This window comes from Crocodylus siamensis, chromosome 1, assembly GCF_052110815.1.
Source record: "Crocodylus siamensis isolate JL-2025a chromosome 1, ASM5211081v1, whole genome shotgun sequence".
NCBI classification, from domain to species: domain Eukaryota; kingdom Metazoa; phylum Chordata; order Crocodylia; family Crocodylidae; genus Crocodylus; species Crocodylus siamensis.
The window spans coordinates 387,895,373-387,915,738 of NC_143395.1; the positions used below are offsets into that span (position 1 = coordinate 387,895,373).

The window sequence follows — 20,366 nt, forward strand, 5'->3', positions numbered from 1 at the left end:
TGAGCTGTCTGAGCTAGCTTAGGTATCTGCATGGCTATGAGTTGCACTGTGGAGATAAACCCAAAAGCTTCTTTAACACCTAGAGAAGTTAACTCGTACTATTTCTGGAAAAAAGACAACATACTATGATGCTTTTACTTTTTTCACTTGAGGCTCAAGGACTTGAAAACTGTTAATGGACAGCAAGGATGTCGAACTTGCTCCATCACCCCTCTAATTTGGATCTTGACCCTGGAAGCTGTCTGCATGCTAGATCTAGATGAGGTCATGGTTAATGCAGCTGTTGCACTGTTGGAGCTGAAACATGCTGTCTTCCTACCTTTTCACTTCATTTTTGTTTTTCATACATATTAACTTTCTCCTTATACCTTATACAGCTCCAGCTGTTAGGCTGAGTTAAGTATTTGATGAGATTTTTTTCTGGTATAGACCTCATCTTAGTCTGGCATTGTACTTTTCCTCTCTAACTAGGCTAGCTTAGGGATCCTCTTCTGGAAGGGGCTGAGCATTTTAATACCTATTCTTAAAAATGTATTTTGTCTTTATTAAGCTAGAAAATGCCTTTCCTAAAGCTATTCCATAAAGTCTTGCAAAGGAGACGGATCATGCCATCTATTCTGCAAGGCAGCTTCTTAAGAAGGTTTCAGGTAAAGCAGCACAATTTTGTGTGGTTTCTCTAAATCAAGTGCTAGCAAACATACAGAAGTGGTTAAAGGTCCCTTACGATGAGCCCTCTTTACTCTGCCTTATGGTACTCTGCACTATGGACAACTCAAACAGCTCTGGGACCCTGACCACAGGAGTAGTAGAGTGTAAAGGTCTGGAGTTATTACCTGGAAATGACACTCTTAACTTTAAAACAAAATCCAGCCCACTTTCCTAACTGAAATGGGGCTTGTTCGTGGCTGTGACTGTTGGCTACAAAAAATGCTAATTGGCTACAAAAAATGCTAATTCCTCCAAGGGAGCTTGGAGGACAACCAAAAATTGGAAATGGAGGCAGCTAAGTAGTACAACCAAATTTCTGGTACCCATGATAAGGAATGGGAAAAGCAACAGATGCTTTGGGTAACAGTAGGTATGGCAGGGGTCTCTCTTGCTAGCCTATAAAAACATGATGTCCTAATAACATGTGAGGATCCAGGACTGGCAGGAAAGGAAATGCTGCTGATCTCATCTTAGCAAGTGAGAGGTGCAAAAGGCCTTTATGAGATGAGCCAAGGAGGGGATGGTGGATAGGTCTTCTTACCCCTCCGCCAACTCAAAGAATCCAAGATACACTAGATTCAGGGACTCCAAATGCCATTATAGTTAAATATTTAACAAGAAACAAAGTGGTTCCAGTCTGAGAGGAGGAAGAAAGTGGAGCTGCTAGTGGTGGCTCTAAATAAACAAACAAACAAACAAAAACTCAGGAGAGAAAGGCAGCTTAGTGGTTTAAAACTGACCTCCTTAGGAAGCATTACACACTGGTTTGTACAATATTCAAGAGAAAATTTGCAGGCTACCTGTCACAGGGACACTAAGGTACCCTGTTCCTAGATAGGAAGAAGGGTGGCTGCCAATCACAAGGGGAACCCAGGTGATGGTTGCCAGGACAACTGAGCTGGTCATGTGACCAGAAGAGGGCAGGGCCGGGCCCTTATAAACAGCCCCAGGCCGGAGTCTTGGGAGCAGTTCCCTTCTGACAGCCTGAGGTGCAGGAGCACCCAGAGGAGCGGTGCAGCCTGAGCACCTAAAGGGCCGCACCGGTGAGGGTGGAGAGAGCCCTGTCTGAGACGCTTTTGCAAGAGGGCCAGGTGGGCCTGGATCCTATGTTATAGCTGGTAGGCTTATTTTGAGTTAGAGCCGGTTGGCTGGTAGCTTTGCTTTGCTGTTAGGCTGTTTGTGTAAAACTGGAGGACCGGGTGAGGCTGTAGGGGTGTGAGGAGGCCTCATGGGAGCTCCCCAGTAATCTGGGGGTTCCTGGTGCCCAGTGGGGCACAGCAAGTGGTGCCGGGTGGGCACAGCTGGTCGCGCCGGTGGGGCGCGGTGTGGAGGGGTGTTGACCCCGGTCCTGTGGGGCGATATATGGAGAAGCCCTAGTAAGGCAAAAGACCCTCATGGTGGTCCAGGGGGCCAGGCATGGCTACGGCCACCTGAGCCCCAACTGGGGGGCGGACTAGAGAGGGTCCCAGAGGGGCTCCACAGTAGTGGGGACCCTGAGGGGTCAAAGGGGCCAGGCAAGGCTCAGGCTGCCTGAGCCCAACTGATAAGAGTACGGTTAGTAAGCCCAAGAGGGCTAATGGATATAGGGGCGCTGGTAGCGTGACAAGCCCAGGGGACACTGGGCTGGGTGCGGAAAAGAAAAGGACCAGATAGCATCTGGAAGAGCTGCGAGGCTTGGGGCGTGCTAAAGGGGAGGTAGGGGGCACATGTAGCCCTAAAGGCTGGGGTGCACCTTGTCATTCCATTGCAGAACAAGGGGACAGTGTAAGCAGGGTATCGTGGACAAGGGAATCAAAGGCAGCCTCCCATATAGAACCAGAAATCATCAAAGACGTGGTGGGTGAGAGAGAGGGTGCCGGATTATGTACTTGACACGGTAGGGGGCGCTAGTTGGGATCACAGCCGCTCCTAGACCCCATGCTGTGACACCTACCATATTCCAAATAATTTCTGGGTGAGGCAAAAACATGTAATGTGAATGCGTTCTATTAACTATGAATTGGATGAACCTCCAAAACCAGCATTATCTTCCGAGAACCAGCGTAGAGCTACATATCTTAACTTTGAAATTTTGGAGGCAGCACCTCTATCAAGGGCCACAACTTTTTGGGCACATCCACACATACAGGCACATGCACTTGCAGCAGTGCAAATTTGAGCCGGGGCTTTTTGCCTGAGCGCACATGCCTGGACATGCACTTTGGTGTGGGACAAATTGTGTCACTTGGGGCAAAATAACCCTGCCTGGCTCCTCCTGGATCTTCAGCCAGGGGGAGCTAGAGCCCAGGGCCAGCACCTGTGCTGTCCCTAGCAGTATAAAAAGCTGCTCTGTCCTGGGCTCAGCAGTATAAAAAGCCACACTGGCAAGTAGCTCAGGGCTACCTGCTCACAGGAGCTTCTGGGGCCCGGCCAATTGGTACCTGGGGACACTAGCCCTTGTGCCAGCTGGACTGCTGAAGCAGCCCTGAGAGTTCCCTGCACCCTCTACACATTGCAGCAGTCTGGCAGCAGGGGCTGCTGTCTGTCTGTGACTTGCTGCCACTTGCAACAGCATGCACCCCAAGGCTGCACGCCTGTCAGACCCAGATGGGGACAGCATAGCCATTAGAGGCATCTGCACCTCTGGGCCAGCTGCCAGTGGGCTGTGGCTACACAGTTGGACTTTGTGTGGCACTATTGCCATGTGTGCCACCATCTGGGTAGCTATCTCCGAAAAGATGTTCCCATGTGGTAGCCTGCTTTGAACTGTTAAAGCATGTCCTCCTGGCCCCAAGTGGCCAGGAGGTCAGCCACCACCAGCTGAGCAGGTTCCTCTACCTGGGTCCTACCACCTGCATCCCTAGCAGGAATTCTATTTAAAGTCCCTATTTAAAAACTGTAAAATCCCTGATAAAGCCTGACTTTGAGATTATTTTAAAATACCCCCAAATCCATGTTCTTCCACAAATAAAACAAAATACCACTCTGTGCATGCATGCACTCACACATGCACCCCCCCCCCCCAAAGATCAAATCAGCTGGGCAATGTTTTATTGATATATTTACAATTTTAAAGCAATTTGGAAGCCTACCAGTGTCTCTGTCATCATAATAAAATAAAATCTAAATACCTATACACTTTGGCATTGACTTCTGGCTTTTTTTTTTTTTCATAGAAAAAAACCCTTTGCTCACCAGGATGTGCAGTACTGACCAGCACTGATATGCCAGTGCCCTACCCCTGCCCCTCACTCCCAACCCATAGCCTTCCCCCTGCCCCAGTCCCCTAACTCCTGACCCACAGGGCCAGGTATGTGGGTGAGAGGTTTGGGGGGATGGCTTGGGGGCTGTGGGGTTTGTGGGTGGATTGTGAGGCTGTTTGTGGGTGGATTGTGAGGCTGTTTGTGGGAACTGCTCAGGAGGGGTGGGTCCCCTGCCCTGCACAGGGCACAGCCTCCCTGCACAGCTCATGAACTCATCTCCCAACAGGGGCCACATGCCCCACCCCCCTCTGCAGGGGCTACCACCTCTCCACAGGGTCTATGTGCCCCATGCTGGGGCATAGTAGACCCAGCTGCCTGGCAGCAGGCAGAGCCACATGGTGCCCTGCCAAGCTGTGCTGCACCCGCATGATGCAGCAGCAGCACGGGTGCCAGGTGGCTGGGGCTGGTCCCTGCTGCCCCCTGCTGTGTGTGTGTGTGTAGGGGGGGGGACTGTGCCATGAGGTCCCAAGCAGCCCTAGTGGCCACTACTACACCCAGTGAGTGCAGAGGGGGTGGGGCAATGATGGGGGGCAGGGGGTGATCAGGGAAGAGGGGGGGAGCAAGTGGGGGCAGGGCCAGGTGGGGGGTGATGGGGGGACAGAGCCAGATGGGGCAGCAATTGGGGTGGTGATTGGGGCAGCAAGCAGGGTGTGATCAGGGCCAGGTTGGGGGGCAACTGGGGGCTGGGCTGGAGAGTTAGTGGGGCAGGTAGGGGACCTACCCTCCTGCAATGCCCCCCTCCAAGGTACTCCCCCCTTCTCCAGCCCCCCCCCAGCCCCTACTTACCTGGCTGAGAGCTGGATCCATCTCTCTGCAGCTTACTTCAGCACCAGGGCAAGGGCCAGCCATAGAGAGGCTCTGGCTAGTTACCAGAGTGTCTCTGTGGAAAACCAAGCCTCTGGTTGCCTGAGGGCATAGTTGGGGACTGTGCCTTGCCCTGCTGTTTTGTGGTGCATTTTTTCTTTACCCCTGGATATCCAGGGATCTACTTTTGCCCATGCTGCAAATTTACAGTGCGGGAAACATTTTTCGTTCTTGCACATGCATCTTGTAGCATCTCAAAGGGGTTTGAGACCCTGCAAGAGGCATATGCGCACTTGTATGGATGTGCCTCTCATGTCCAAACCATCTCTTTGATCCTATACATACTTGTGCTAATAAGTTACAAGTATGGACATGATTTATTACTACTTAGGTCAAACACAACTAAGAGCCTTCTTCAGAAGAAAATGATTTATTAAATACAGTGAATTTAAAGACATCTTTTATCACCTTTTTGTCACCTATTCAACAACCTGGAAGATGGGATGAAATGTATCCTCAGCAAGTCTGCAGATGATATCAAGCTGGGGGAGTAGTAGATACATTGGAGGGTAGGGCTAGGATTCAGCATGACCTAGACAAACTGGAGGATTGGGCCCAAATAAATCCCATGGGGAGCATCCACACATGCAAGCACAAGTGCTTGCAGCAGCTCAAATAAAAGCAGTGCAAATTTGAGCCGGGGCTTTTTGCTTTACTGCACATGCTTGAACATGCACTTTGGTATGGAGCAAACAGTGCCACTTGGGGCAAAATAACCCTGCCTGGCTTCTCCTGGATCTTCAGCCAGGGGGAGCTAGAGCCCAGGGCCAGCACCTGTGCTGTCCCCAGCAGTATAAAAAGCTGCTCTGTTCTGGCCTCAGCAATATAAAAAGTCGCACTAGCAAGTAGCTCAGGGCTACTAGCTCTCAGGAGCTTCTGGGGCCCAGCCAACTGGTACCTAAGGACATTACCCCTTGTACCAGCTGGACTGCTGAACCAGCCCCAAGAGTTCCCTGCACCCTCTACCCATTGCAGCAGTCTGGCAATGGGGACTGCTGTCTGGCTGTGACCTGCTGTGTACCTGCCAGACCCAGATGGGGACTGAAGAGCCAGTAGAGACATCTGACCCTTTGGGCCAGCTGCCAGTGGACTGCGGTTGCAGGGTTGGCTTCTGTGCGGCACTGCTGCCACATCTGCCCAGATGGCCAGGCAGGGGGCACTTATTACCTGGAAGATGTTATGAGTGTGGTGGCCTGCTTTGAACTGTCAAACCATGTCCTGCTGACCCCTTGGCCAGGAGGTCAGCCACAGCCAGCTGGGTCCAAGGTGCTAACTCTAAGCAGGCAGGGTCCTGCCACTGGCCTCCCTAGCAGATTGGAAAACTGAAAAATCCCTGAAAAAAAAAATCCCCAAATCACTCTCTAAAGTATCCCCAAATCTATGTTCCTCCACAAGCAAAGCAAAAGACCACTATAAAGAGAGAGAGAGAGTGATACAGAGACAGCGATCAGTTGGACAATGTTTTATTAATATATCTACAGTGTTAAAGCAAGTTTCTTATCATCATAATAAAAAGTGAACTGTAAATACACGTTTCACGAATACATATTGTGCTGCCCTCCCACAGGGCGATGGCCCCCACACAAGGGTTTCAGCCCCCCAACAGGGGGATCGGCCCCCACACAAGGGTAGGGTCCCTCAATGGGGGCCAAATGGCCCCCCACAGGGGCTACCACCCCCCCTGCAAGGCCCACATGACCCACCCCAGCCCCCCAATTGCTGCCCCCCTGGCCCCATCCCCCACCAGCTGCTGCAGCCCCAATGGCTACCCCACCAGCCCCTCCCCCCAACTTGCACCCCCAGGCCCCCAAGGCTACCCCCACAACTCCAGGCACCATCACTTAAAAAAAACAAACAGAAAAAGAACAGAAAAAAGGGGAAAAAAGCCTCTTCTTACCTTGGGGAGGGGGAGCTCCAGGGCCTCCTGGCAGAGTCCCCCAGGGCAGCAGAGGACAGCAGGGGGTCAGGAGGGCTGGGGCCGCTGGGGCTGTCACCCTGCCCGGCACTGAGTGGGCGTGGCCCCAGTCAGCAGACGGCAGTTGGTAAGCGCCAGGGATATTTTGTTTGTTTCTTTAAACTATGGGGTGGGAAGGCAGGGATGGGGAGGCTTGGGGGGATGGGGCTGGCCAAGGCAGGGGTCGGTGGCTCAGGGGGTCTGGCAGGGGGAGGGGCCTCGGGGGGGGCTGCTGGGGGGACAGGCCAGCCCTGGCAGCGGTTGGGGGCTTCAGGGTGGGCTGGCAGGAGGGGCCAGCTGTGGCAGCGGTCAGGGGCTTGGGGGGGCTGGCAGGGGAGGGGCCAGCCAGGGCAGGGTTTGGGGGGCCTGGGGGAATAGGCGGGGCGATCAGGGGTCCCCCCCATCATCCCCTCCCCACTCCTCCAGCCCCCTCCGAGCCCTTACTCACCAACACCGGAGCCCTGGTGCTGAAACATGTGGCCTGGCCAGCCGTGTTTCAACACCAGGGCGAGGGGCAACCATACAGACACTCTGGCAGCCAGAGCATCTCCATGGAGGACCCAGCCTCCGGTTGCCTCAGGGCATGATTCGGGATCATGCCCTGCCCCGCTTTTTTAAACTTCAGTTTTTTTAGACCTCTGGATATCCAGGGGTCTAAATTTTCTCCCTGTGATGCAAACTTGCAGCATGGGGAACATTTTTTTGTTCCCACATGTACCTCTTGCCCCGCCTCAAAGGGGTTTGAGGCAGGGCAAAAGGCACATGTGCACTCGTCTGGATGCACCCATAAGGTTCAATAAGGAGAAGTGGAAAGTCCCGGACTTAGGACAGGACAATTCCATGCACTGGTACAGGCTGGGGGCTGACTGACTGACTTTGGAGCAGGGATTTGTGAGGTAGGGACCCATGTTCAGATGAGAGCCCAAGCCACTGACCTATAATGTTAGTCTGTCTCAGTAAATAAGAAACTATACGAAGTACAATAGGTCAGCTATGACTGGGAGAAACAGAGCCTGGCGATAGCCAAGTGGTCAGGATGCTCCTCTGGGATGTGGGAGCCCCAGGTTGAAGTCCGAATCAGACAGCAGGGTCTCGTGTGCCTAACTTATGAAGATGTTTTTAAACATTTTGTATCTCAAGTATGGCCCTATTCCTGTTCCTTGTTGAAGCTGGCAGGCATTTCCCAAGACAGGCAAGAAGATACCCTGCAGGTTTTCAGCAAATGAGGCAAAGCCATGCATAAATCCTGCTGTTTCTGCAAAGTAAGGATGAATCAGGTCACTCAGTGTGTCATGGTTCCATGGAGCCCTGTTTCAAGAGTGCAGTTCATATGGGTGCTCAGTGTAATGAACAAGGGAGCAGCAAGGACCCTTTCCTCATTCACTGCCCTGGTCTATGGAGCCTTTCCTTCATTCTGTGTACAGATGCTGTCAAGGTAAGAAGGTGAAGCAGAGAGAAGCCCTCCCCACAATCCTTGTAATGTGAATGAGGTTGTACATTTGATGAACACTGTAACACAAGACTGTATTGGTAAGCAATCCAATGGCAGAAAGTGTCAGTTTTCATGCTGTTGCATAGACCTTCAGCTCTGCTCTTTGTGCCTGTGTTATTTAACTGCACGATTACATGTAGTATATCACATTTTATATAAAAGACACTTTTTAAAATCTTTTGAGACTTTTTTCATTACCTGACCATATACAGCTGTTACTTATGATGCTTAGCATTCAGTGCTGCACACCCATATCTATAGTAACAGAAAAATATTTTTTCAGATGATCATGTAAGGGTATCACTGTTCAGGTAGACAATAGAGAAATTAACTTTTGGCACTTCTTTAAATAACCCACTTTAATTTCCTTTTAGGCCAACTTTGATGATGCCACTTAATAGATCTGCTCTACAGAATGGGCCTGGAACAAATGGACCTGATTCTCTTTCTATTTAGCAACATACAAATAGTTATAAATAGTTATAACCAAAGCCCTGGGAGTGGAGCTTGCACATTTTGGTGACTGAAAACAGTCTACAAAAAGTGCTGGAGAGTCTTGGTAATGTTATAAAATAAACATAAGGGAATAATTTGATACCAGAAGAAGGCAAGTAAAACAGCAAGAGGGTGAATTAATGAAAAGCTCAGATTTGATGAAAAAGGATTGTGGAGCACTGGTTCCAAAGTTGTGGTCCACAAGGGCACAGGAAGTGATCTGCAGCTGGTGCCCCTTTCCATTAAGGGTGCATAATTGGTCTGTAAAAAGTCTGTGGGTTGGCAGTACTCGTTGGTCCAAAAAAGCCAGTTGAACAGCTTGTCAGAAGAAAGCAGGCATACCATATGGTATTGTGCCAAAGAACCCCTATTGAAACATTATTCTGTTTTGTTTTTCTGCCAAAGAATCACAAGAATGTTATGCAAGCAGGCTTCATATGCATTTCTCTACCCCTGCTGCATATACAGGACAAACAAGAGCTTTGGGATCAGCATCCAAGGAGCTGCATTGCTACATTTATTCTTACACCTCCTTGTGAGTAGTAAACCTCTGTGTTTTATGCTAGCGCAGTCCTTGCAGAAGCCCTGTAAATGAAGCAAAGTCAATGATGTATGCAAATAGCACCACAGAAACTCAGCCATGCAAAAAACACATTGCTACTGTGTGTGCAAATTATCAGTGGCCAGAATTTATTCCTAGTAATCATTTCCAAGTTGATATTTATTTCCACTGTTACTCTTACCACCCTGCCCTACTATTATAATATTTAGCAGGTGCCAGCCTGCTCTTTCAGCTGGAGAAGAGGAAGCATATCCCATCTTCAGCAGATTCTCTTCGCAAATAAATACAATTTAGCACATAGCCAGCTCCATAATGTCACATGTTATAGAGCACTCTTTCCTCAGGCACAGAGCAGGGGCTGTGAATTTATCAAGTGACTTGTCATCCAATCCTTGGGTAAAGATTATGCAATTAATGAAAAATAGACTTGTGACAGCATCTGAAAAGGAGTCAAGTTCTGTTGATACACAGAGACTCTCAAACAAATTCTGCCACTAAGTTACTGACAATCCTCTTTAATTCCTTGGCTTTTTGTTTTCTTTGCAAAGGAAAGCTGGGGACAGAGCAGGAAAAGAACAAAGGCCAGGGCTCAAAAGCTAAATCAATTAAACACAAATTACCCCAGTAACAATGTGCTGACAGTTCTTGAACCCCTTATGTATTTAACATACTTGATCTTGGCACTGCTAATAAAGTCAAATAAAGTTAAAGGAAGCAAGCTGTTGTCTTTTGCAATTCTGTGATGCTTTTTAGAATTTCAGTGCTAATTTGTGTGTCAATTTAACAAGTTTTTTTTTTTATATAAAACAAAAAACAACCCAACCATTAAAAAATGTATCTTTTTATTTTTCTCTAAAAGCAGAATTCATGTACATGTTTTGCAATGGTTTTCATGAAGTCTAAAATATTGTTAACAGATGTGAACAGTCACATCACAGTAGTACAGAACAGCCAGTGACGGAATTGAGAGGAAGTTTAACAATTATTTCATTAAGTTGTCCCAAAGTTCACTGACCCTATCTTTTTCTTCAGGACAAACACTAAAATCCCAACTAATTGATACAAGTTCCAGAGAGAATATACGGGGAGGGAATGAAACACAAAATATGATTCATGCTGCTAAGTTGCCTGCATTTTTGTGTGAAGTATATATATTTTTTGTTGGTCAAATGTGTTTAAAAAATGTGATCCTGCCCAGAAAATTAAAAAAACCCCAACCCTATGCCATGTTAACTTCATCAGCTGAGACAAAAAAAAATTGCTTTACAAAAGATGGACAAGTTTTGTTTTGCAAAATGAAACCAAGATCACTATCTATTTGAAAGGTGTGAATAAGAATTTGGGCAAGTTGCTCAATATAAATATTTGTGTTATGTTCAAATGATCAGGAACAGAGTGGTGGTAAAATTCACTGCTGCAGTTAATGTTAATGCAGTTTTACCTATTTGCTGAAGCAGAGGATTTGAACCTACATACTGCTAACTTCACCCATCTCCATTTCAAAACAGAAACAAACTTGAGCCCTGATTCTATAAAAAAGTATGCATGTGGCTAATTTTGTACCTCTGTGTAATTCCACTGAAGTCAAGCCTTTGGGATTATTCCTGGGCTTCAAGTTAGAAGTGTGTGCAAGTATTTCTAGGATTGGCACTTCACGTGATGCCACCACCTTCTGAACGAGAAATAAAAAATCTCTTGAGAAGAAAGTCCAACCTTTTCACACTCTAAAGAGGTCATTACAATCACTTTAACTTTCAGTGCTATCAGTTAGACACAGTAGCATACAATTATAAAAATGTTGACCACTTTTTAAGAACTTAAATTTGCAGCCAGCCCGACTAGTTATACAGCAGAGTTAGCTACTGATTGAATTAACTCTAATTTGATAGCAGCCTTTATATACAACTATACCATTTTTATACAGAACAAAATGTAATAATTTTAATGCACTGCAAAAATATACATATAGTAGTATGATTCACATGTGCACAGAGTGCAGAGATATACATCAATCAGCATTCCAGGTCGAGATATACATCCGGGCTGTCCTACTGGCAGTCTGCAGATTGCATGTGGCCCGTGAGGAGTTAATGCACAGCCCTGTGCTCTTACTGAGCTGCTGCTTTCATCATCACTCTGACTGCAAGTCTCCAGGCTCTCACCTCCTTCCTCTGCCTTTGCTGCACAGAACAGGGATCTGAGGGTGAGCCTGGGACTGAGGGTGAGAAAGGGGACACACTGCAGCAGCTGGGGGAAATCATTTCCATAGTGTGTCTGAGGCAGCCAGTATAGTGCGGAATGGGCTTAGAAGTTGGACAGCCCTGATATGCATGATTAGACGACTGACACACCAGTTGCTGATGAAGTCCTAAGAAAACTACAAAATTAAACTTACTCTGAATTCCTGGGCATGAAATCTAGAGTATAACCATTGCTGTCTAAGTCAGTTAGAATGGTCATTCAAAATGAATCTGGACTATCTGCATGTTCAAGTTAAACAATACGTATATCGATTTTTATGCAGTCCAAATAAAATTCTCCAGTGACTTCCAAACTTCTTGATAAGTTTATAATGAATAAAAAATGTGAGATCTGGCTTGGTTATGAAACCCTAGCCCTTAAACAACAAAACAAGGCCAATATTCTAGCTTTAATCAGTTATTTGCTTTGTTTTGATGTTTTTCTTCAATAATAATTAAAACTTAGATACAAATGTATACATTATAGGAATAAATTAACATTAGTAACTGTAAATAAAAATAAATAATTCCTAACCTACTTTTATTTAAAACTATTTTTAATTGCACAGTATTATAAGCATCCAGTAGTAAGGTAAGTCAACTGGGTATTTTTCTCAACATTTGGGATATAATGATAGCAGTGTGTCTAGTATTTCAATCCTAACAACTCAAAAAATACCTTGTTCAAATGCTTAATGGATGAATGTTTTGGTAACGTCTTACTGTGGTGACCATGGCGGCTTTAAAAAAAACTTCATATCTAACCTTCCTAGTCAAAGTTATCTACTTTCCTGATATGAAGCCACAGGCTTTTCATTTTGACAAACACAAGGTGCTTTTGGTTTCATCAAGGTATTTGTTTTTGCCAGTGGTATTTTCCTTTTGCCTCTACTGCCAAATTCACCTCTCCTCCTCTCAGTTTAATTCATTTGTATCTTCTGTCACCAACCTAAACAGCCAACCCTTTCAGCTTTCAGCTTTAAGTGTGTCACCCAGTGGCATCTCTAGATCTGGACCACCTCCTGCATGCTTCAGTATTGCGTTTATAGTTTTGCTATTACAATAGGTAGTTGGGGAATGTTATATTCAGCCATACTGAATAAAAAAGGTTACTTGACAAAGAAGAGATCTTACCTCATAATATTAGCAGCAGCTGACAACTGGATTCAAGGATAAAAGGAAGAAATTTCTAAAGACAAAGCAGTGGTTAATACCATCACAACTTTGTTATAAAATATGGGCTAAATTCAGTGCTGGTGTAATTCCACTCAAATCAGTGATGTATCAGGAAAAAAATGCCTTTCATGTTAAGCTCATTTAAAAGAGTATCTAGAGCAGGGGTCAGCAATGCTTTTGGGCAGAATACCAAAAACACCCGCAACCTCGACTTGTAAGATGTTGGCATGCCGGGGTGGATGGTGGGGGAGCCCTGAGGGACCTGATCTTTGTTGTGGCAGTGCAGTTCCGGCCCCTTTCCCACTGTCCACCCTGAGGCACGCACGCCAAGGAAAATGCCTTTGCATGCCACACTCTGGCACCTATGCTGGGGGTTGCTTACCCCTGATCCAGAGAAACTTAATTAAAAACTGAATATGAAAGTGAAGATAGTTATACAAAACAGCCACAGATGGAAATACTATGAAAATACAGATAGGTAAAAGTACTGTATATTTACAAACTATTACTTGTATACCCAATAACACTTTGGGTGTTGTATTTCAAATACTGAAGGCAAGGAGACATGTTTACCCTCTTTTCAGTAATGGTGGAAGCCTCCATTTTCTGAAGCTGCTTTATCCAGGACTGAAATCCATAATACTTCATTAAAGCAAAGGGAAAATCCTTAGCCCAGGCTTTTTTACTTTTTAAAATATAAATCACATTACTTTGCAGTTATATTAATTTATCTTACATAAAACAATGTCAAGTCCCCAGTATTACCATTTCTTGCTTAATACTGGTGTCATCTTTTAGCTATTACATATCTAGCCCGATTTCTTCTCCTTGGAAGAGTTTACAAGGTACTGCTTACCTTCTCTGTTGCTTGCAACAAAGGAGGAAATACCAAAGACCTAATGTTTTGTCAGCAGTACCCTTTTCTTCATACAACATAACCAAGTTTGAATTGAACTGGAATATCATTGCACAATACTAAAATACTTGCCAAGTAACTTCTCATCTACCATTTTGTAAAGCATTTTAGTGCTGCAGTACAAAGCACAGAGTTGGACAAACTGTTAAAATTCTAGCAATTAACTTATTCTAAATGATTAAATATACAAGGAAGCATTCAATGCTGATAGCTCGTATCTGTGCACTGCAGTATGCAGTCCCATGCGATACCTCTCACAGGAAGTCAAGCCTAATGATTTAGCACTATAAGTCAAACTGCTACATGTATATATTAGGACATAACGTGATGCTCAAAAGATGAAATGCGTCTGTTACACATATGTGTGTGTGTGTATAGGATATGTGTACGCACACACACTATATCTGCTCATGTTTAAAAGTACTCAAGTTTTTGCAGAAGTCAATTCTGACATAAAAAATAAAGTAGAAACTCATTAAAAACAAAACCCTACTATAATCATTGCAGTACTAAAATGGCTGCACCTACACTATGGTGTAGTATGCAAGTGTAATTCAATTAAAAAAGTACAACTAAGATCATTTACTGTTTTTAGTCTCAGTGTCAGCAATGTATCGTCCTGTACTTTAAAACACATTCTAGAAAGAATGGTTGACAAAATCAAGGAAAATGGTAGTCACAGGTTCTCTCTCTCTAACCAGACAACCCAAGACAGCTTATGTACAACACCTCCTGTAATTGATACAAGGGACAGATGAATGAAGATCCCAAATCAAGCCTGTGTAAAGTAAAAGCTGTGTAGAAGAACACTTCCTGAATTAAGTTTGCTGAACACGGTTCAGATTATTGGCTATGTCTATAAGCACAATGCTTTTTAGAAGCATTTACTGTGTACCCAAATCCTACTTCTCACAACACACAGTGTTGCACAAGTAGTGAAATGTTTTCCTATTCAAAGGTGCTCGGACATTCATTTCAGGCAGCATTTTACCTTTATTTTTAGTATGTTTACACTAGGTACAGTTAGTTTAGAAGGAAGAAAATGCCAATAGTTTTTTTTAAATATAATATATGAAACTGAGACAGACGCTTACCTAAATAAATAGCTGTATTTTTATTTGTCTAATCCTAGTATAGAGCTGAAATCTATTATGTCAAATAAGGGATAAAATGTTGCCCAAAAGTCTAATCATAGTTACACATTTGTGTTTTCATTAGATCTACAAATCAAAATAGTTCTCATTTAAAAAGATACAATTTGTATCAACAGTAAAAGGTACTTTCTGGTTCTTCAGGGCCTTACCTTAAATTGCAGCAATTGTACCAAAATTATTAGCAGTGATTTGTAAACTAGTAAAATTTTAACATTGAACAACATTAAGCTGGAGGGAAACCTAAAATGATAGGAAACTGACTACAAGAATGTAAACAGAACTGTCATCATTTGCAAAATCTCCTTTTTTATATATATAAAAAGCATGAGAGATGCTAGTAAAACCCATGACTTAAAACCAGAAATATCCCTTACTAGTGCTAGAACAGACTATTTTGTCCATTTCTAAACTACACTGTTTGTGGCAAGACTGGGCCTACATAATACAACAGGCCAAAATCTAATTTCAGGAACATATACAGTATTTTACAAAAAAGTTTTTAAGTTATTATTTTCAGCTACGATATCATTACCATAGTGCAGTTAATAAAGTTGCATATCCTCAACACACAAAACTTTCTCGGGCCAGCCTTGATAAACAGTGAGAAAATCTAACTGTATCATAAATACAAAACTTGCATTGAGAATAATTAGATTCATTTTAAAAACAGGTCAATATTTTATGAAAAACATGTTTTATCCAGTATACTTGTGCACCAGTACAAAGGGAAAAAGGACACAAAACAACTGAATGGAATCCTGAGGTCTCAGTTCCATTTCTACTGAGCAGAAATACATAAGACCTGGATCACAATGCATGTGAACGGAAACATTAGTGGCCTATTTTGGGACATTCTGAGCATCTGCAGCTTCTTTTGGAGTCTAAAGGAGTTCCATATGCTCAGCCTCTTTGACAACTAGGCCATCAGGCTTTTGCCTTATCCATAAAACAATGGACATGAGTTGCTTTCCTCTGATTGCATTTGCTCGTACTTAACTGCATCAACAAATTATTTAACTATTTTTTTAAAAGCAATGAAAAAAGTGCCATCCTATAAATTACTAATATATTGTTACCCATTTCAACATTAACTGGTAACTTAAGTTATTAAAAAATAAAGTCAGTGCTGTAGTAAATCTTTGTTTTCTATAAATAGGTGATTATAGCATAAAGAAGCCCACAAAAGCAAAAAATAAAATAAGCAAACACCCCATCCACAATCTCAGTTGGGATAAAAACTTCAAAATTAAGCTTGGCTTTGAAAACTGTTTGCCATGTCTATTAAAATCCTTTTGACTTTCTGCAGCTTGCTTTAATGCCTCATAGCTGAAGGACAAACATACAGGAAGTTAAAACAAACAAAAACAAAAACAAACATGTAATACAAATAGAAAGTGCTGCATATAAACCCCTGATGCACCAAAGACTGTTACCAGAGACCAGAGATAATATATGTATATTCACTTAAGCTGGAAAGATTTTCAGCCATGAATATATAGCCATTTAAAAAACCTTTAAGTTAGAGTGTAAAACAAATCTGTTTTTTCCAGTGCACGGGGCTATACATACAGATTCCATGATACAGTATTTCACATAAATGGATTACTATATAACCTCCTTGCTGAGAAGGAGATCACAAATGCTATTGTAGCAAACCTCCCTCAGCATTAGAGCTGAACTGAAAACTACCAGACACCACAAAGATGCATCATCTCTCAATAACCTAGCTGGGATTTTTCCACTAAAATGGCTGCAGCAAGTTGCTGAGCATCTGTCATGTGAGGGTTCCTTTTCATAACAATTCTCACAAGATCAGAGGGGAAGATGTTGCAGAGGTTTATATAAATTTTCTCCCGGGTGTCTTGATGCCTTGGAGGGTCTTGGGGGATTCCACAGTAAGGTATGCGCCAAGTCTGGTCTTGCTGCTCAGGTAAGCTTTGGAAGGCAAACTGTTCATAACATGGCTGTGTGGGATTACTAGGCAAGGAGTAAGTCTGACGATAGCCATATGCATCAATCCCATAACTCTGCCTATCCCAACTTCCAAGCCCATCTTGGCCAGAATAAGGTTTCCTGTGTCTTAGTGGAGAGTTATCATATAAGCGTGAGTCCGAGATGCTTTCTATTCTTGTGGACACAAGGGCTCTCCCCAGATGCATGGTCTTTGAATGTGGTGAACTCTGAGGAGCAGAATAGTCATTAGGACAACTAGAACGAGCACCCACTGCAGGGTGCTGCAGATGTACAGCCATGTATGGAATTGGAGGCTTTTGGTGATGCTTTGGTTCTTCATGACTGTAACTCTGCACTCGTGTTAAAGGATCGTGGTAGCTCTGTAGAAAGGGCTGTGAGTTAAGGCGGCCATGTGGGTGCATATGTTGGCACTTTAAGTTTTCTTCCAGTTGTGGGTCAGGTGAACTTACATAAGATCGATCATTGTAACCCACGTAGGAATCACTACTACCACAGCTCATACTACCTTCACTGCTACAGTCGGAGGCTACAGAGCTAATTCTATAATCTGTATCTAAGGAAAAACGCCTTTCAGGACTTCGTGGACCAGATATGCTTAAATTTGAATATGCATTCAGCATAGAGTAATAGCCTACATCTACAGGAGACTCACATTTTGGATACTGATCATAAGGCATAAGCGTTCCGTGATTTTTGGTTGCCATCATCATTGGAGCGTACTGTCCCTGCGGTCTTTGATCCTGAGATGGGAAATGAACTCCGGATGAAAGGCCATTGCTTAAAGGTGCAGTACTTTGGGGTTTTGCAGCAGAAGAATTCGGTATACTAACTAATGAAGGTACAGACCTGGTTTCCAATTTGTTTTTGGTGGGAAGCTTTTCCTCCAAGTCTTGATAGACTTGAGTCCTTATACTAGGATCCGATTGCCTCTTTGGAGCAGTACGTTTGAGATCAGAAGTGCCATCATTCTTAGTGCTACATGGAACACTGTTGCTTTTCACCAATCCTCCTTCACTTGCAGTTTTAGCAGCTGTGCTTCTGCACATGGCACGAAGTTCATCAGCTACAGACCGTTGAGGCTGATTTCCTCTTTCTGGATGGTAGTATTTGCATTTATGCCCATAGGTACATTTCTTTCCTATTAACAGTCACATAAGTCAAAGTAAAAAAGAAAAGAAAGAAGCGTTCAGTAATATAAACTAGAAGATCTCTAAACTGTAAAATTTTGGGGTGAGCAGAACAGATTTTAAAAGCACATGTCTGCATGTTCCTGAGGCAAAGCTTCCAAACCTGCCTTCCTGTGCTGTGGAGAAAAGGATTACCATGTGTTGCACTTAGTGCTCTAGAACAGTGATGCTCAACCTTTTGCTTGCATGGGCCAGAGTGGCTTGAGGATGGTTCACAGGCTAGATCAGGCCCCACAAACAAGGATCAGGTGAAGAGCTGCAGGACTGGGGCCCGTACCACTTCCAGCCAGATCCTGGGTCCCTGGATTGGGCCCCAGGCCACTTCTGCAACATGCTGTCTAGCCCATGGGGCTACCTATGGGTCCAGAAACTTGGCAGCAGGGTAGTGGCAATTGCTGCTACTACTCTCCCACTCTCTTATTTCTGATCATCTCCTAAACAGAGTGTGGCAATACTAAACTGGTTTTCATTTGTGACTTCCAGTTTTTTACTGTAGGGCACTAAACCATTGTATTGTTCTTTTATCTTCCTAGCCTTCCAGAAGGTAATATTTTCACTACTTTTAAATAACATCCTCAGTTTTAAGTGTTTGGTTTGGTTCTACTGTAAATACAGGGAAATCTCTTACATATGAAGCAAAACTGTGGCTGCATACAGACAGACCACCTCACTGTTAGAGGTGATTGAACTAGAAGGGGAGGCATAAGCCACTGAACACCTGAACAGGAGGAGTCATTACATTATCAAGCAGGAGGCTCTCCTAGTTACTGAGGTCACTTGAAGGGGACATGATCAGTCAAGAAGTAATTAATGACTACTTTCTTCCATAGTAATCTGGCATGCCCAGATGCCCAAAGACATGCTCTACCTTTTTATAATGAAGCCTGGTCAAACAGATTAGATACCACAGGACTCCAAATCACACTAAAAACCCTTCTGGACCTCAGATACTTAGAAGTATCTTGCCTTACAGGAGGAATATGGAATTATACTGAGTGTGATCACATCTCTCTGTATTGGCTGGTGCTCCCAGTAGCCAACAGCCTTTTACTTACTGATGACTAATAAAGTTACTTCTTCAGAGTAGATACAGACAAATTCTTTAAATAACAAATGAATTAAACATGTCAGTTCTCATTGATCTAGTCAGGTTTGCATGAGTCATGGTAAAAACCCCCCCCAACCCTATGTAAACATCTCACTATTCTTGTCACAGGGATAAAGAAAAGAAGGAGTTCACTTCATATCTTCCAATAGCAGAATATGTAAATCAAATTACCATATGGACATGGTTGCTTCTTGTGTTCTGGAACAATTGGTTTCTTCCTAAGAAAATTGTCCAAACTTGGGCCATGACGGCCAAGAGGATCATCAGGAGGCATGAATCTATAACACATACCAAATTAAAATAAAATAAAAATTAAGTTAACTTTATCAAGCAGCTTACAGAATTTCATAGTATTATCTTCAGCTACAATATTACTACCAGAGTATAGTTAACAAATGTTTCATGTCCTTAGCATATAAAGACTTTGGGCAGAATTCCACTGGATACACCTAGATGGCGATTACCCAGCTGCACACATGCCATTTTGGAACTTGCATTTTGGAGTTTGTGATTAAGCTCTTAATGCACTCTGGGTGTGCAAGTAGCCATACGGCTACTGAGTATGCTCAGTAGGACTGTACTCTAGCTAGGCTAGTAGATGGCACTATATCCTTCTAAGGCCAGGTGAAGACCTGAAATTATAGCTGCATAAAAATCCATGACACGATGGAGTGGGGGTAGGAGGAGGACCTTCCATCTTTTAATTCAATAGTCTAGCAGTTAGGACACTTACCAAGGAAGATCTAAGGTTCTCACATCTGCTCCCCAGTACAGTATTCTAACCACCTGGTCATATTAGTCATTATTCAGACCCCTTTCCAGCCCACCCCTTGAAGCTGGACATCCAAAAGAGTGAGATATGTGGGAACAGGGGAAAGAGCGTGAGCCAGAGGGTGTGTGGTTCCATGAGATGGATGGTTCTTTGGATTTAGGGGTCTGGACCCTTGCTTCTAATGGGGCAAAAGTGTGTCCACCCATTTTATCCAGTAAATACTAGATGCATCGTGCAGTGGCTCAGCTTCAAGTGGAGGACTAGAGAGGGGATTGGGCAATGCCTAACCTGTGCTATAGTGGGTAGCAGGAGATGCAGGTTTCAACCCTCTCCAGATAAAGGGGGCCTAGAACCTGGGTCTTCACTTTCTGGGCAAGTGTCCCAACCACTAGACCAGTGATTCTCAAATGTGGTACCATGGCACCCTGGGGTGCCTTGAGATCCTTTTAAGGGTGCCATGGATTGCTGCACAAGTTAGCACTGTTAAGTATACAATATGATTTAAAAGCTAAACCCAGAGAT

The 20,366-nt window shown here is 44.1% G+C and overlaps 1 protein-coding gene across 6 annotated transcripts in view; it reads right to left on the reverse strand.

The window, feature by feature from the left end:
• Positions 1 to 14,739: 14,739 nt before the first annotated feature.
• Positions 14,740 to 20,366, reverse strand: part of ZC3H12C (zinc finger CCCH-type containing 12C) — a 58,666-nt gene continuing 53,039 nt past the window's right edge. For all 6 annotated transcript variants that reach the window (XM_090029472.1, XM_090029449.1, XM_090029441.1 and 3 more), the window contains 2 exons: positions 19,244 to 19,350; positions 14,740 to 17,915 (listed from right to left, as the gene is read on the reverse strand). In XM_090029472.1, coding sequence (XP_089885598.1) covers positions 16,519 to 17,915; positions 19,244 to 19,350 — 1,504 coding nt within the window. In that variant the 3' untranslated portion in view covers positions 14,740 to 16,518. The remainder of the gene's footprint in view (positions 17,916 to 19,243; positions 19,351 to 20,366) is intronic.